The sequence below is a fragment of the Polypterus senegalus genome, chromosome 4 (assembly GCF_016835505.1).
Source record: "Polypterus senegalus isolate Bchr_013 chromosome 4, ASM1683550v1, whole genome shotgun sequence".
NCBI classification, from domain to species: Eukaryota; Metazoa; Chordata; class Cladistia; order Polypteriformes; family Polypteridae; genus Polypterus; species Polypterus senegalus.
The window spans coordinates 89497371-89511622 of record NC_053157.1 but is presented as its reverse complement, the minus strand read 5'-3'; the positions used below and the strand labels follow the sequence as shown (position 1 = coordinate 89511622).

At 39.2% G+C, this 14252-nt stretch overlaps 1 protein-coding gene across 4 annotated transcripts in view; it reads right to left on the bottom strand.

Annotated features, from left to right (window-relative positions):
• Positions 1-7063: 7063 nt before the first annotated feature.
• Positions 7064-14252, bottom strand: part of acsl1a (acyl-CoA synthetase long chain family member 1a) — a 215758-nt gene continuing 208569 nt past the window's right edge. For all 4 annotated transcript variants that reach the window (XM_039751008.1, XM_039751011.1, XM_039751009.1 and 1 more), the window contains exon 21: positions 7064-8425. In XM_039751008.1, the coding sequence (XP_039606942.1) occupies positions 8285-8425 (141 nt within the window). In that variant the 3' untranslated portion in view covers positions 7064-8284. The remainder of the gene's footprint in view (positions 8426-14252) is intronic.

Sequence of the window (14252 nt, the reverse complement as noted above, 5' to 3'; positions counted from 1 at the left end):
GTGTGCATTTAATGACAAGACAGCACACATACCTGTATCTCATGTACAGTATAATCTACAAATATATAGTGCATGTTGTACTGTTGTCCACCATTTGCTCCTGTGCAGCCATGTGGAGACCTCCAAACCTTCAGCCCTGGAGTCTCCATACTGACTACAGTCCTTTCCCACAGTTGCAAATGTCACTTTGAATAAAAGCACCTAGCAGTTTTGAATTTGATGGATATTTCATTCATATTTTCTTTATAGTCCGAGGGATCACAGCAGTGCATGAGAGAGAAATATAGAAAGATAGAGAAGATCATTTTTTAAACACGACGGCTTCACTCTTGCTGCCAACCAGCTTCTCAGAGCTGTACGTACTCTCACACTGGTTCCTTGTTGCTTAACATTGAATTATTTCATCCTGAGCAGGGTACTCAGTATATTAAATTTGTTCTTTGGGATCTGAAAAGTTAAACATGTGGACAAGCTAGAAATCTGTAATGCATAGTAAGCCGCCTAAACAAGATACAAAGAAAATGTTGTATGCCGCAAGAGTTCTTTTAAAATTATGAGCCCACAGATATTTCACAATCTGTTATCTATTCACAAATTTTCATAGAACTTGTAACAGACCTCAATATTGTGAATAAAGGTTCTTTCTGGAATCTTCATGTGGACGGTCCTTTTGCGAAATTGTTCCCCCCCATGGCATTGCCCTGGAAAACCACTCTGACACGTTCATTTTTAAGAATGTAGAGTGAAGGAAGCAACTGCGCAACACCACTCTTTTCTCCAAAGCCTTCCTCTAATTTAAGAACTACTTTTCTTTTCAGACTTCTTAGCGTGTGTGCGTCTTACTAATAATTGCCTGTTTTTATCCTAATAACCCCGGATCCTGACATCATCACAACATGGAAACAGATATTTAGAGCGGTGAATGACTATTTAATCAGTGCTGATGATGGCTGCCTTTCCATGCCGTTACTTCTGATTGTTTCATTTGACACTACTGACCATAATATCTTTCTGAAACATCTATGCCCAACTGTAACAAAACGTGCTACCCTTAAGTTATTCTTCTCCTGTATTGACAATGGAACATCCTTCCACCCATCCATTATCCAGCCCGCTATTTCCTAACTACAAGGTCACGGGGGGTCTGCAGAAGAGTGCAACCCATCCCTGAGATTAATAATTGGGTGTAAGGTTTATTTGGACTGTCTTTCCTTCACCTTATTCTAAACTTAACCCCAAGGGGTGTAAGGCCCTGATGTTAAGACAATGGAGGCCCAGCCCCGAGGTTAAGGTTGATTTAGAGTTTTTCACACACACACACACACACACCAAGCACACACTAGGGATAATTTAGAATCTCCAATGCACCTAACCTGCATGTCTTTGGACTGTGGGAGGAAACCCATGCAGACACGGGGAGAACATGCAAACTCCACGCATGGAGGACCCAGAAAGCGAATCCAACTGCGCCACCCACGATGGAACATTTCATTCTCTATTTGTAACACTCAGTTGCTTGCCCCCACAGTAGACATTACTGAAGTTCAAGTTAATCTGGACTGTTCACAGTGATCGATCTAACCAGAATATATAGAATTACCCCCATCACTTCTTTGCCAGGTACCCTTGTTGTTTTTTGTACTTTGCAATCATATAAATTATCTATTAGACAGCATGGTTAAGGCTTTGGACTTCAAACCCTGAGGTTGTGGGTTCAGATCCCACTACTGACACGATGTGACTATGACCAAGTAACCGATTACATCTCAAATGTTGTAAGTTGTCTTAAACAAAGGTGTCATCCAAGTAACAGTAATAATACTTGATTTATATAGCATTCCTTTTGCCAGTTATTGGATTTTAAAATCTGTTGGGTGTCAGTTGGGTAGCAATAACACCAGGGTCTTCTGGGGTATGTCTGTATACTTTCTAGAATGTTTGACCATTTTCTGCTTCAGCTCTGCCAAATAAGATGGAGACTGTTGGTGAGCAGCAATTTTCAGGTCATACCACAGACTTTTAAATGGTTTTGAACCTGGGTGGGTGTTGGCAATCATTCCAGAATCTAGACAAATCTCAAGGTATGGCAGTCTCAACCTACACCAGCTCTGTATATACTGTACATGAAAAGCATATTTTTCAAGTTGGGTTACAAACATCCATTGGAAAGGAACTTAGTGCCAACCTACTTTGTTCAAGCCATTCCTTTATAGCTCATGCTGTGGTCAATGTCCTTCTGGCTGACTGAAACAGGCTCTCCTCAAGGATTTATCTGCATTTAGCTCCAAGAGGTAAATTCTGGTAGCTTTAATAAAGTCAGTATATTGGGGCACCACAAGGTTGCTGTCTGTCTGCTCTTTAATTTATCGCATATAGAAATGATTGCAGGGGTTCACACAAGGACATACTGTACATACCCTGACATTTATAGATGACTTTGTCATTGTGAGTCTCTTGCAAGATAAACAGAACAACCATGGGCCAGTTGTTGAAGAGTGTGATTCCATTTTGCAGCCAAGTATCTAAACAAAACATAAGGTTGTAGATCTTAGATCTTAGGTACTCCCATTCTCCCCCTCCCTCAACAGCAATAAAAAGGGAGACTGTAGACATGGTGGCATATTACAAATATCTGGAGACAATCACTGATAAGGGGATGAACTCGATCTTAACACAGAACAGATTTGTAAGAAGGGTTTCTTAAGAAAGTGGATACAACCCTTTTTTTTTAAGAAGTCCTTTGTTGAATTACATTGTTACATTTACTTGTATATGTTGGTTTGGCAACTTCAGCTTTAAGGACCAACACTTTAAAAATTCAGCAGACTTCTGTCACTGAGCTGCATGACAAACAGGATAGAAAGAAGGCCAACTTGGCTCTTTCAGACAGTAGCTATCCTCTTTTTTCCTAAACTTCAGCTGTTGCCATCAGACTACAGATTTAGGTTCCTGAGGGTAAAACTCTTATTCCTAGAAGTATAAGCATTTTCAAATTCTATTACTTGTAGGGATGCTGCTTAATTCTGAACTAGTATTTTGTGTACTGTTTAAAGGTAATTATTCTTTACACACAGTGTGTGTGCTTATGCTAACACTGATTTTCTGTTGTTATCTCATTGCTTATTTTCTTTTATCTGTGTAACAATTTGGCCTGAGTATGACGTTAAACTGCATCCGGCCCTGCAAGTGGTCCTCGTACTTGCAGGGAAATCATGGAGGTTGGTTGCGGGATTGGCACTTCAGCCACCGTAAAAAAACTTCACCCAGCTGAGATGACAGACAGGATGTCTGTTCTCCGCAGGAGTGGCTTTGTTGCAGCCTCACATAGGAATGCTGCTCATATTGTGAAGGGGATCGGGGAAAACCCTTAGGAGCCCCATCCCCACAAGAGTCAAAACCATTGGGAGAACCAATGGGATCAGGCCTGTCATGGATCAGTACTGGTGTGGTGCTGAGGCATCGCCTGCTGCATGGCAGCACTCAGGTCCCAATTTGAGGCGGCCCATCCAGATAGGCACGTGGAATGGCTCACCTGTCTGGCATGATGATCATCTTCCTCTGTTGTTGGAACAGCTTCGTAAACTCTCTATTTCAGCAGTCGCACTTTCTGAGGTGTGCAGGCCTGGGACTGGCCAGATCTCTGTAGGTGGTTACAGCTATTATTGGTCTGGTCACCCTGATGGCTGTCACACTCTGGGAATAGTCACTGCTGTGGCTTGTTCAGCTCCTTCCAATGGTGTCCAATGTCACTCCTTTCAACGAGCATATTGTAAGACTCAGATTATAGCACTCTCTGGGTGCCTTGTCTGTTGTCTCAGTGTATGCTCCAACCACAGTGAGTGATGTCTCAATGAGGGGGACATTTTATTCACAGCTTCATTCGGTGGTTGATGTGTGCCCGCGAGGTGACACTCCTCTGGTCATGAGTGACTTCAATGTGACCACTGGCACTGACAGGGCTGGCTATGAAGATATCAGTCCGAATGGGTCTGGCGACCATGTTGAAAGTGGCTCCATGTTCCTTGACTTTGTTAAAGGTCAGAGGCTGCGAATTGCTGGATCCTGGTTCAAACACCTTGAGCCACATCGTTGTCTCGGTACTCCAATAATGGTGGTGCAGTGAAGGTGGTTGATCATTCTCTGGTGACTCTTCCTATTAAGTCAGAAGACGGATTGGGAGAACATGTGGGATCATGAGATCGCTGGAAAGGGGTGTGTGGCGCTCCCGATATCTTTGCAGAAGGACAAAGGTCCAAGTCTTTAGAGTCCTGGTGCTTCCTGTTTCGCTATATGGTTGTGAGACAAAGACTGGACTCCATCGGTACTGTCTCTTCGGAAAATCCTTGGGTACCGCTGGTTTGACTTTGTGTCGAATGAGCGGTTGCTCTTGGAGTTCCGAATGAGGCACATTGCCTCCATTGTGTGAGAGTGTCAGTTATGGCACTACGGCCATGTGGCGTGATTTCTGGAGGGTGATCCCACTTGCAGGATCCTCATTGTTGAGGACCTGAGCAGCTGGACCAGGCCAAGGGGCCACCCATGTAACATCTGGCTGTGCCAAATAGATGGCCATTTCCAGAGGGTGGAATTGGATCGCTTGTCTACCAATCAAGATCCCAAGTGGTTTCATCATGTTGGGGGTGTAGCAACACACTGTACAAGTGCATGCTCCTCATGACCTGACCTGTGTAAAAATGCCTTAGGTTTTGTACTTTCTTCTACAAACAAATGTCCCTCTAGGATATTAAAGTCTACCTATTCTATCCATGTTGTCCCTAATGACAGCAAGCTTTATAATTCACCTTGCTGAAAAGCAACCCCAGAGCATAATGCTGCCACAACCTTACTCAAAAGAAAGGATGGTGTTACCCGAGTGTTGGATTATATTCAGAAAGGTGTCAGATTTTGTCAGATTTGTCAGGCTTTTAGGAAACTGCAGGTATCATTTCAGCTTGGCCGGATTCCATCTAGACACTCTTCCAAAAAGGCATAATCCATAAAGTTCTGAAAAAAATGGCTGATGTCTGGATTGTTTCTCCCATTTTAGGTGTCTGTAATCATGTCTCTTGGTTACATTCCCGACAATTACCCTTCTCCATTTGCTCACTTTGACAGGAAATGATTTTAGAAATGTTTTGGTTTTTTCACTTTGTTACAATCTGATCTGTTTTACTGTAGTTGAGACACCTCACAGCCACTGAATTATTGTGCAATCACACTAGCGTGAAGAGTCACTTGTGTACTGAAGAGTCTATAGCTGCTGGTGGAAGCTGCCGTCGCTGTACTTTGTATATAAGTGCCAGATCGAATGTTATTTACTTAGATTTATTTACTTATCTTCTGTTCTAAACTGAATTTTTCTTTTGTAAAAACTTGATTGCTTTGTATGGATTGCAATAAAATTAATAAAAAAGGGGAAAAAAAAAAAAGATTTATTTACTTATCTTCCTATGGCATAAAGTCACAGGCAGACTGCAGAGCTTCCCGTGTACATATACAAAGTACAGTGACGGCAAAAGTGTGATGTGCATTCTTTCTCTGATGTAGAACCCTCATCATCATCTGAGTTCACTTCTGCTATAAGAAGTCTTTATGTGAAAACAGCAGTGTCAGATCGGGGGGAAGCGTGAACGTGACAGAGAATAAAACTGAATAAAAAAACAAAGCTAACCTCTACAAGTATCATAAATTTACACCGACTGTTACAGACTCAAATCAAATGTATGTTTTTATTCTAAAATAGTAAGAATAAGAGCAGCTCACTTCTTAAAACGGAGTCGTCCAGGGTCGAGCACGTGAGGTTTTGATTACCAGTCAACAGTTGATACCGTTGCGCCACCAAAGCAGTCATATCAAATGCGTGTCAATGTTGCACCCTAACGCGGGTTCTTTTTCTGCAGTTATATTCTTTAATAGAAGCGCACTTGTTCTATTTGTACCTTTTGTGAAAGTGTTTACTTGATATTTGGACTTTAGGCTTCACACATTATACACTTCATGTCTACAATTTGTCAATTATTACTAAAACATGAAACACACATGAAATGCACGTGTTCCAAATAAAGATATAGTATTTATAAAAGGTGTCATTTTGCTTGGCTTCTCACTCAAAACAACACTAAGCAACTGACACGCAGGTAAACAGACTTGAGCTGAGAAAACTGTGCGCTGATGGGGGATGTGATAGCAGGCTGCTTGCTTGCTTAGACACATTTATAGGACAAAAGACTCTGACGGAGAGGTGCGAAGGGATTTAAGGTGGGATGGATTTACAAGTTTTTTCATAGGTTTTGGTAATCCTAGTGTTAAACAAAGACAGATCTGAAACAAACACAGGTGTAACCTTGTAAATGTATTGAGGACTATCATCCAAGAAATTAGATTCCCTCACCAATTTGGTTTGATAAACCAAGTTAATGTAAGTATTCACACGCTAAGTAATTTCCAGATTTTTATTTTTAATGCAGAGCTGAAGAAATCTGGATAATTTAGTTCATTTTAACATGGAAAACTACTACTAGAGGTGTAGAAAAAATTAAATTTATATATGTTTTGATTTGATTTTAATACAACAAAATGAGTGTTAGATGACTACTTTTTGAAGACTCTGTATATCCTGTGCAAAGGCATCAAACAGTTTGAATAACTTTGGCAACCTCTCTGAACTTTTATGATCACTGCCCAAAAAGAACCTTTTCTCTTGATAGTCTCCTTTACTGATAAACTGCACAAGATGTCTTAGATTATCATAGTAATAGGCACCAGCCACCATACCTTAGCTGTTATAGTGCCTTGCTATGGCTTAGAGTCTAATTCAACATATGTTCCTGCTTTGTACTACATACTCCAGGGAAAGGATGAAATTATACGCAAGCCTGTAATTGACATAAAATAAATTCAGAAAAGGAATGGATGGGTACAGGGCAGGAAATCATTTGTGCAACTTGAAGGTCATATTTCCAATAATAAACTTTTAATTTTAAAGAAAAATATTTTATTAAAAAAAAAGAAAACACACAAACCCAACATTAAGTAGTATATGATTTGAAGTTGAAACCAGAAAAAAGATACAAGTGCATGGCTTAATTTATTTGATTTTACTCAGCAAAGAATTTTCAGTTTGTCTGTTACAGAAGCACAGATGATTTACCAATAATATCACAAGTTAGGGCTCTTATTTAAATAATTGACCATTATGAACCAAACCCTCATTTAAAAACAAACATTTCCCACAGTGCAAAGTTTATTTTCTCAAAGAACGTGCAGCTAAAAAGTCAGACAGATAAAATATTTGGTATTTTTCACATTTTCTTTTTTTTGGAAATCTGCCATCATATTTTTTACAAAACATACATACAAAGCCCAAGACATTAAAGCAGCCATATAAATTTAGTACCCTTGTGTCCAATTTAGTGTTAATCTTTATTTTTGTGCACATAAAATTAAAGCCAGCAGTTGTGCAAGTGAAGAAAGCTTAATTCATTCTCTGAAAACTATGTACATATTGTATATCCCAGTGCAATTTGTTGTGCTTTAAGAATTCACTCCCTTACTTGTATATAAAATTAGTGGACACATAAATAGTATAACTAGTGGTTCCCCATGTGTGCACATTTACATATGAACCAAACAAATTGCATTACATTTGCAGATCCCACTCCACCTGTGCAATAGGTCCAAAACATGCACGTCATACAGGAATGCATGAATAGGTCATTGTCACTTTCAAATGTCATTAAATAGTTGATTACAAAATATTTTAAACAGACAAAAATTACATTTCTAATGTATAGTTATTTACACACTAGTCTTCTGAACACTCAACACCCATGGTTATTAAATCTTATTAAAAGTAGAACTCATGGTGGCAACATTAATGCAGCAATGTTTATGCACAAAAGGCCCTTGAATAGATTTAAAAACAAATAACTGCTTCTCTGATACTACAATAAGAATAAGGGATGGAAGTCAAGTAAAGCAATTCCTAAAAATGCAAAAGCTGTTGATCTGCTATAGTAGAACCAAAATATCACATTGTGATGAAGATCTTAAAAGGGTTTACAGATAATTAACTGATCCTACATAAATGCTAACTGAAAACCCCACTTATCTTAACAGACAAGGCATTTCAATGGTTAACAGACAAAACTGTACATGGTTTGGTAAGGCATTTTTTTGCTTTGCTTCTGTTGAAAAGATTCTTATGAGCAACTGTTCATATGCAAGCCACTGTTTAATCATTACAGACTTCTCTTAAGCATATTTTTCCTTTAAGCAGATTTAACTATATTTTTAAATTGGAGTATAATTCATCAATCTGTTCCCTGAAGAAATTTCTCAGAGCATCTCTTTTTGCCTTTAGAGTTGGAGTTAAGAGGCCATTCTCAATGGAGAACAGTTCAGGATGAAGAGCTATATCTTTCACCTAGTGAAAAGAAATGGTTAAAAGAAAGAAGATTAATCCAGATCAAGTACTGCTAGAAATGAATTGAGATTTTGAAATGCTTCAATCAATATCGGTTTGTACTGGATCCAGTGGCTCACTTTGCATTACAGTAATGATACCCGTTTTATTTCAAATATATGTGTAATACAGTCAAAATAAAAAGGCATATTTTAAATGTTATGAAATTAAGCCATGACTTCAATATAAGTGTTCACCAGTTTAATTTAAGGAGTAAAACACACATATCTTGTCAGTGCCTGGCCTCTGATTCAAACTCAGAACGTCAAAGCTGTGAGGCAGGAACACTAAATGCTGTCCCACCATGCTGCCCACACACACACAAATACATTTTATTTTTACATAAACTCAAAAGGTGGAATAATACAGGGTTCAATGGATATCACTCTGTTTCTTGATGCTTCCTATAACAAACTCAAGGCTCCAAAGCATTTTTCCTTCTAAACAGTTTTAATTCTGGGGGTAAGCTACCTTTTTCCACTTAGGATTGTATGTAGTGAATCAATAATAAACCTTCTAAAACCACAAAAAACATGAAAGTCGGGTCTCCGTGTTCATCCAAACTGGTTTAAACATGAACATGGCTTGTCCTAAATGGAATTGTTATTATATCTGGAAACAAGGCTAAACAATATACATGAGATCTACTATTCTCATAAAGTAGATTTAGGTAGCTAGTTATCCTGTCTTTGCATACCATGTACGTTTTTGTCCTCTACCTAAGGTGCAAATTCACTGTGCAAATAAGGTGAATCTACAATGGACAGGTGCATTTACACCACACAAAATAATAAATATTCAAGAATAAAGTGCTTTTGAACCTGAGCAAGACTGCTAGTTTCAAAGAGGCTTAACACTTACATTCCTGAAGCCTATGAAAAAACTCGTAATCCCAGGCCACCTTAAATTCCTTCGCACCTCTCCATTAGCATCTTTTATTTTGCAAATGTATCAGTACAAGCAGCAAGCAGCCTGCTGTCCCATCATCTACCTCCAAACCCTGACCCAAAACCCCCGCCACCCCGACCCAAACCCCCCGCCAGCTGAAGTCTCTTTATCGTGGTGTGAGGTGCCTGGTGTTGTATAGGGTAAATAATATATTGTTATATGGAATACATAAATTTTATGTGTGTTCCGTGTCTACAAAGATCTGTAAGTGTAGGATGACACAAAATGCGAAGCAAGAAATGCTGAACACATACCTGAAGTAGAATCCTTTTCCATGTTATACTAATAATGACATGAAGTGTATAATGTGTGAAGACTTTACGCCAAATATCAATATCTCACATGCGCTTTAATTCATGCTGTCAATGAGTTAAAAACCCAAGCTCAAATATCAATTGACAGAAAGTTGATATGCATTCTTGGATGGAGCAAAGGTAAGAACTGCTGATTTATAACCAAAACGTTTTCGGTTCGAGTTCGGATGCTCCGCGTTTTCAGTAGTGAGCTGCTATTATTATTACTATAACATAATAAAAACATACACATGATTTGAGTATGTAACACCTGCTTTAAATTTTGGCTGCTTGTAAAAGTTAGCGCTTTTTGTTATTATTCAGTTTTATTCTGTCAGTGACATTAACGTGGTACAACGAACTTGCCTCTACCTCTCTAATATGATGGCGTTTATCTCCATTCTTTTTACATGAGCAGCAATGACCACCGTAACAACAGACAGCTTCTTCAGAGTGCTTTTTCTGGCTAATAGACAGCTGCACCACAATACAACTCTGCTTGGCCCTGTAAGTAAAATGGGACTTCCACCTGCAGCTAAAGTCACTTTAGCTAGTGTTTAGATCTGGCAGTGCCATGCTGATGGTGTATGTAGAAGAAGCCTTTTGATTTTAGTTTGTAACAGCCAGTGTAAAGTTTTGCTACCTTTAAAATATATCGCTGAAGGGATATAAGGAGACTCCTTTTTGGGGGCATACACCGTCAGCATGGCACTGCCAGATCTAAACAATAGCGTGCCAAATTGCTTGCGTACTAAAGTGACTTTAGCTGCAAGTGGAAGTCCCATTTTACTAATGGTGCCAAGCAGAGTTGTATTGTGGTGCAGCTGTCTATTAGCCAGCGAAAGCACTGTGAAGAAGCTGTTTGTTGTTACAGTGGTCATCGCTGCTCTTGTGAAAAGAATGGAGATAAATGCCATTAACTCAGAGAGGGAGAGGCAAGTTTATTGTACCATGAACGTCACTGAGAGAATAAAACTGAATAAAAAAAAAAAAAGCGCTAACTTTTACAAACAGCCAAAATTTAAACTGGGTGTTACAGACTCAAATCAAATGTATGTTTTTACTATTTTACAGTAATAATAATAGCAGAGCGTCCGGACTCAAACCCAGAACCTTTTGGTTATAAGGCAGCAGTTCTTACCTCTGCTCCATCCAAGAATACATATCAACTTTCTGTTGATTGACATTTGAGCTTGGGTCTTTAACTCATTGACAGCAATATGCTAGATTTTTTTTCTTTGGTTATATTCCTGAATAAAAGCATAGATGCTTATTTGATATTTGGACTGTCTGCACACATTATACACTTCACGTCATTATTAGTATAACAAGGAAAATGTTTCTATTTTAGGTATGTGTTCAGCATTTCTTGCCTCACAATGTATGTCATCCTACACTTACACAGATCTTTGTAGACATAGAACACACATTAAATGTATGTATTCCAAATAACAATATATTATTTACCCCGTACAACTCCAGGCACCACACACCACGATAAAGGGACTTCAGCTGGGAGAATTTCTGCTCCATTGGGATGGGATATCAGGCTGCTTGTGCTGATTGACACATTTGTGAAACAAAAGACACTGATGGAGAGGTGCAAAGGAATTTAAGTTGGCTCGGGATTATGAGTTTTTTTTTTGTAGGCATCAGGGATAACATATAAACATTACAAACCCTGGGAAATGGATGGTTGCAGACAGAATACCAAGACATTAAACTTTAGCCACAATTAATTCAGACAATGGTATACTGCAGATGTCTCAAATGATCAGTGACAGAAATGCCCCACAGAAGACCAGTACACAAAAAAACCCAAACTGGCAGTAAGTCAATACTCAGTTCAGTTAGTTACTTAACAACTCCTCTAACACTAGAATTACCACAGCCAACGAAAAAACTCGTAAATCCGACCCACCTTAAATCCTTTCGCATCTCTCCATCAGCCTCTTTTGTCTTCTAAATGTGTCGATAAGCCCAAGCAGCAAGCAGCCTGCTATACCATCCCCCCACCGCTTCAGAATGGGCAAGAAGTTCTCCCAGTTCCTGCCTTGATTATCTGGGAGTGAGCTACCCAGAATTGTAAGGGGAAATAATTTGATGTGTGTTTTCTGTCTACAACAATCTGTGTAAACACATCGTTAAAACAGAAACTTTTTCATATTTTAGTAATAAATAACAAAATGTAGACATGAACTGTATAACGTGTGAAGACTGATGGCCAAATATCAAATAAACACTTTCACAAAAGGTTCAAGTACAATACGACAGCTTCCGTGGTGTAGCGGTTAGAGTTGCTGATTTATAATCCAAAGGTTTTGAGTTCGAAACCATCTCCCCCACAAATTTACTGTTTTGAGTAGTGAGCTACTCTTATTGTTAATATTGTACAATAAAAACATACATTTGATTTGTGTCTGTAACAGCCGGTGTAAATTTATAGCATTTATAAAAGTTAGCATTTTTTTTTCACTTTTATTCTCTCAGTCACTATCATGATACAACAACCTGCCCCAGATCTGACATGGTTACTTTTTATCTGAAACTGGGAATAACTGTAGATGTGAGTGGTGTTTTGAGACAATGGAACTGGAAATACTCTAATCTGGAGGGATAAAAACTGACATACAAACGCTGGTGAATCTGCCTTCTTTGTATCTCGCTGTCACTTGAATTTTTTGTTCCATTTTATTGAGTGTTCCTACTCACGCTGAATTAGTATGCACCTTATGGTCCATGATGTCAAAGCTGCACTGACAAAAAAAAGAGACATAGGTATATATGATATTTGGAATAACTCTGTATAGTACATTTCGGAAAATATTGTGGCACTGATGCAACATTATTGAAATTCATTTGCATGTCTTCTTGCGCTTGTAACCAGTGACTACATTTGTTTTGTCGATCTTGCCCATGCAGTCTCCACTTTTTGGTGCACAGTGTTGTTTCTTTTGTACTCCAGGACATGCAGAGGAAAGAATAGTACAGAGACGTCAGTTCCACGCTATATGAAATCATCAGATTCAAATGGTAACAGTTCCCAAACCCCAAAGACCATCCTTTCTACGTTTACGACATGTGCACCTGTTGCAATGCACAAACTTCTCTCTGTGGTTCCTATTACATTGAAGGGGCGCCTGACACTGACTGACTGAGTTTGCTTTCCTGGGGGAAGCGGCTGTCTTGGAACAGATGCTTGTCAAGCGTGTTATAGAACAAGCAACCAGCCACCCGCGTGCTACTGCTCGCACTGAATAAGCGCACGCCGTCTGGTGTATGACGTCAACGCAGCATGGAGAGAAAAAAAGAAAGACAAATATATGTGACAGTTGAAAGAAATCATTTTATGACCTGAATAGTACCAGTCAGAAAACATCGCACTAATGCAATATTATTTGAAAACGAAGAGCATCAGATCGGGTGTGAATTTAAACTGGCGTCAGATCAGAATGGCATTTACAGCTGATCTGATGCGGTTCATTTTCAAATAATATTGCATTAGTGTGACTATGTTTTCTGACTGGTACTATTCGGGTCATAAAATGATTTCTTCAAAATGTTGCATATATTTGCCTCTTTCTTTTTTGCCCGGTGCTGCATTGACATCGTGCACCAGAAGGCGTGAGCTTATTCAGTGCTTTGAGCTATAACAAGCTTGACTTGGCTGCGATCAATGCACATGTACTGTGCAAGACATATACGGGGGCCACAGAGAAGAGTGTTCTTTGCTCACCTTGCAGATGAGCTTCGTCGTAGCTTCTTACAAGAAAAGGTGATGGATAAAGCAAAAGAGGATGCAACATCAACAAGGTTCTGTTCCAAGACCGCCGCTCCCCCCAGCCTCTTCAGTATAATAGTAACCACAGCACAGAGTGAAGTGTGCACATTGCAACAGATACACATGTCGTAAACGTAGAAAGGACAGTCCTTGCGTGTGTGGGAACAATTGACATTTGAATCTGATGATTACATATAGCGCAGAACTGACCTCTCTGTACTATTCTTTCCTCTGCATGTCCTGGAGTACAAAAGAAACAGCACTGTGCACCAAAATGTGAAAGACTGCATGGGCAAAATCGAAAGCACAAAAAGGCATGCGAATGAATATAAATAATGTTGCATCAGTGCCACAATATTTTCCGAAAGGTACCATACAGAGTTATTCCAAATATCATATATACCTATGTTTCTGTTTTTTTGTCAGTGCGGCTTTGACATCATGGACCATAAGGTACATACTAATTCACTGTGGGCAGGAACACTCAATAAAACTGAATACTGAAAACTGAAAAAAAAATTAAAGTGATGGTGAGATACGAAGAAGCCAGATTCATCAACGTTTGTGTGTCAGCTTTTTTCCCTCCAGATCAGAGAATTTCCAGTTCCATTGTCTCAAAACACCACTTACATCTAGTTATACCCCGTTTCAGATAAAAAGTAACCACTGCAGATCTGTGGCAGGTGGGTGGGATTGGATCATGAGTGAGAGAATAAAAGTGAAAAAAAAAAAAGCACCAATTTTTACAAGTACAATAAATTTACAT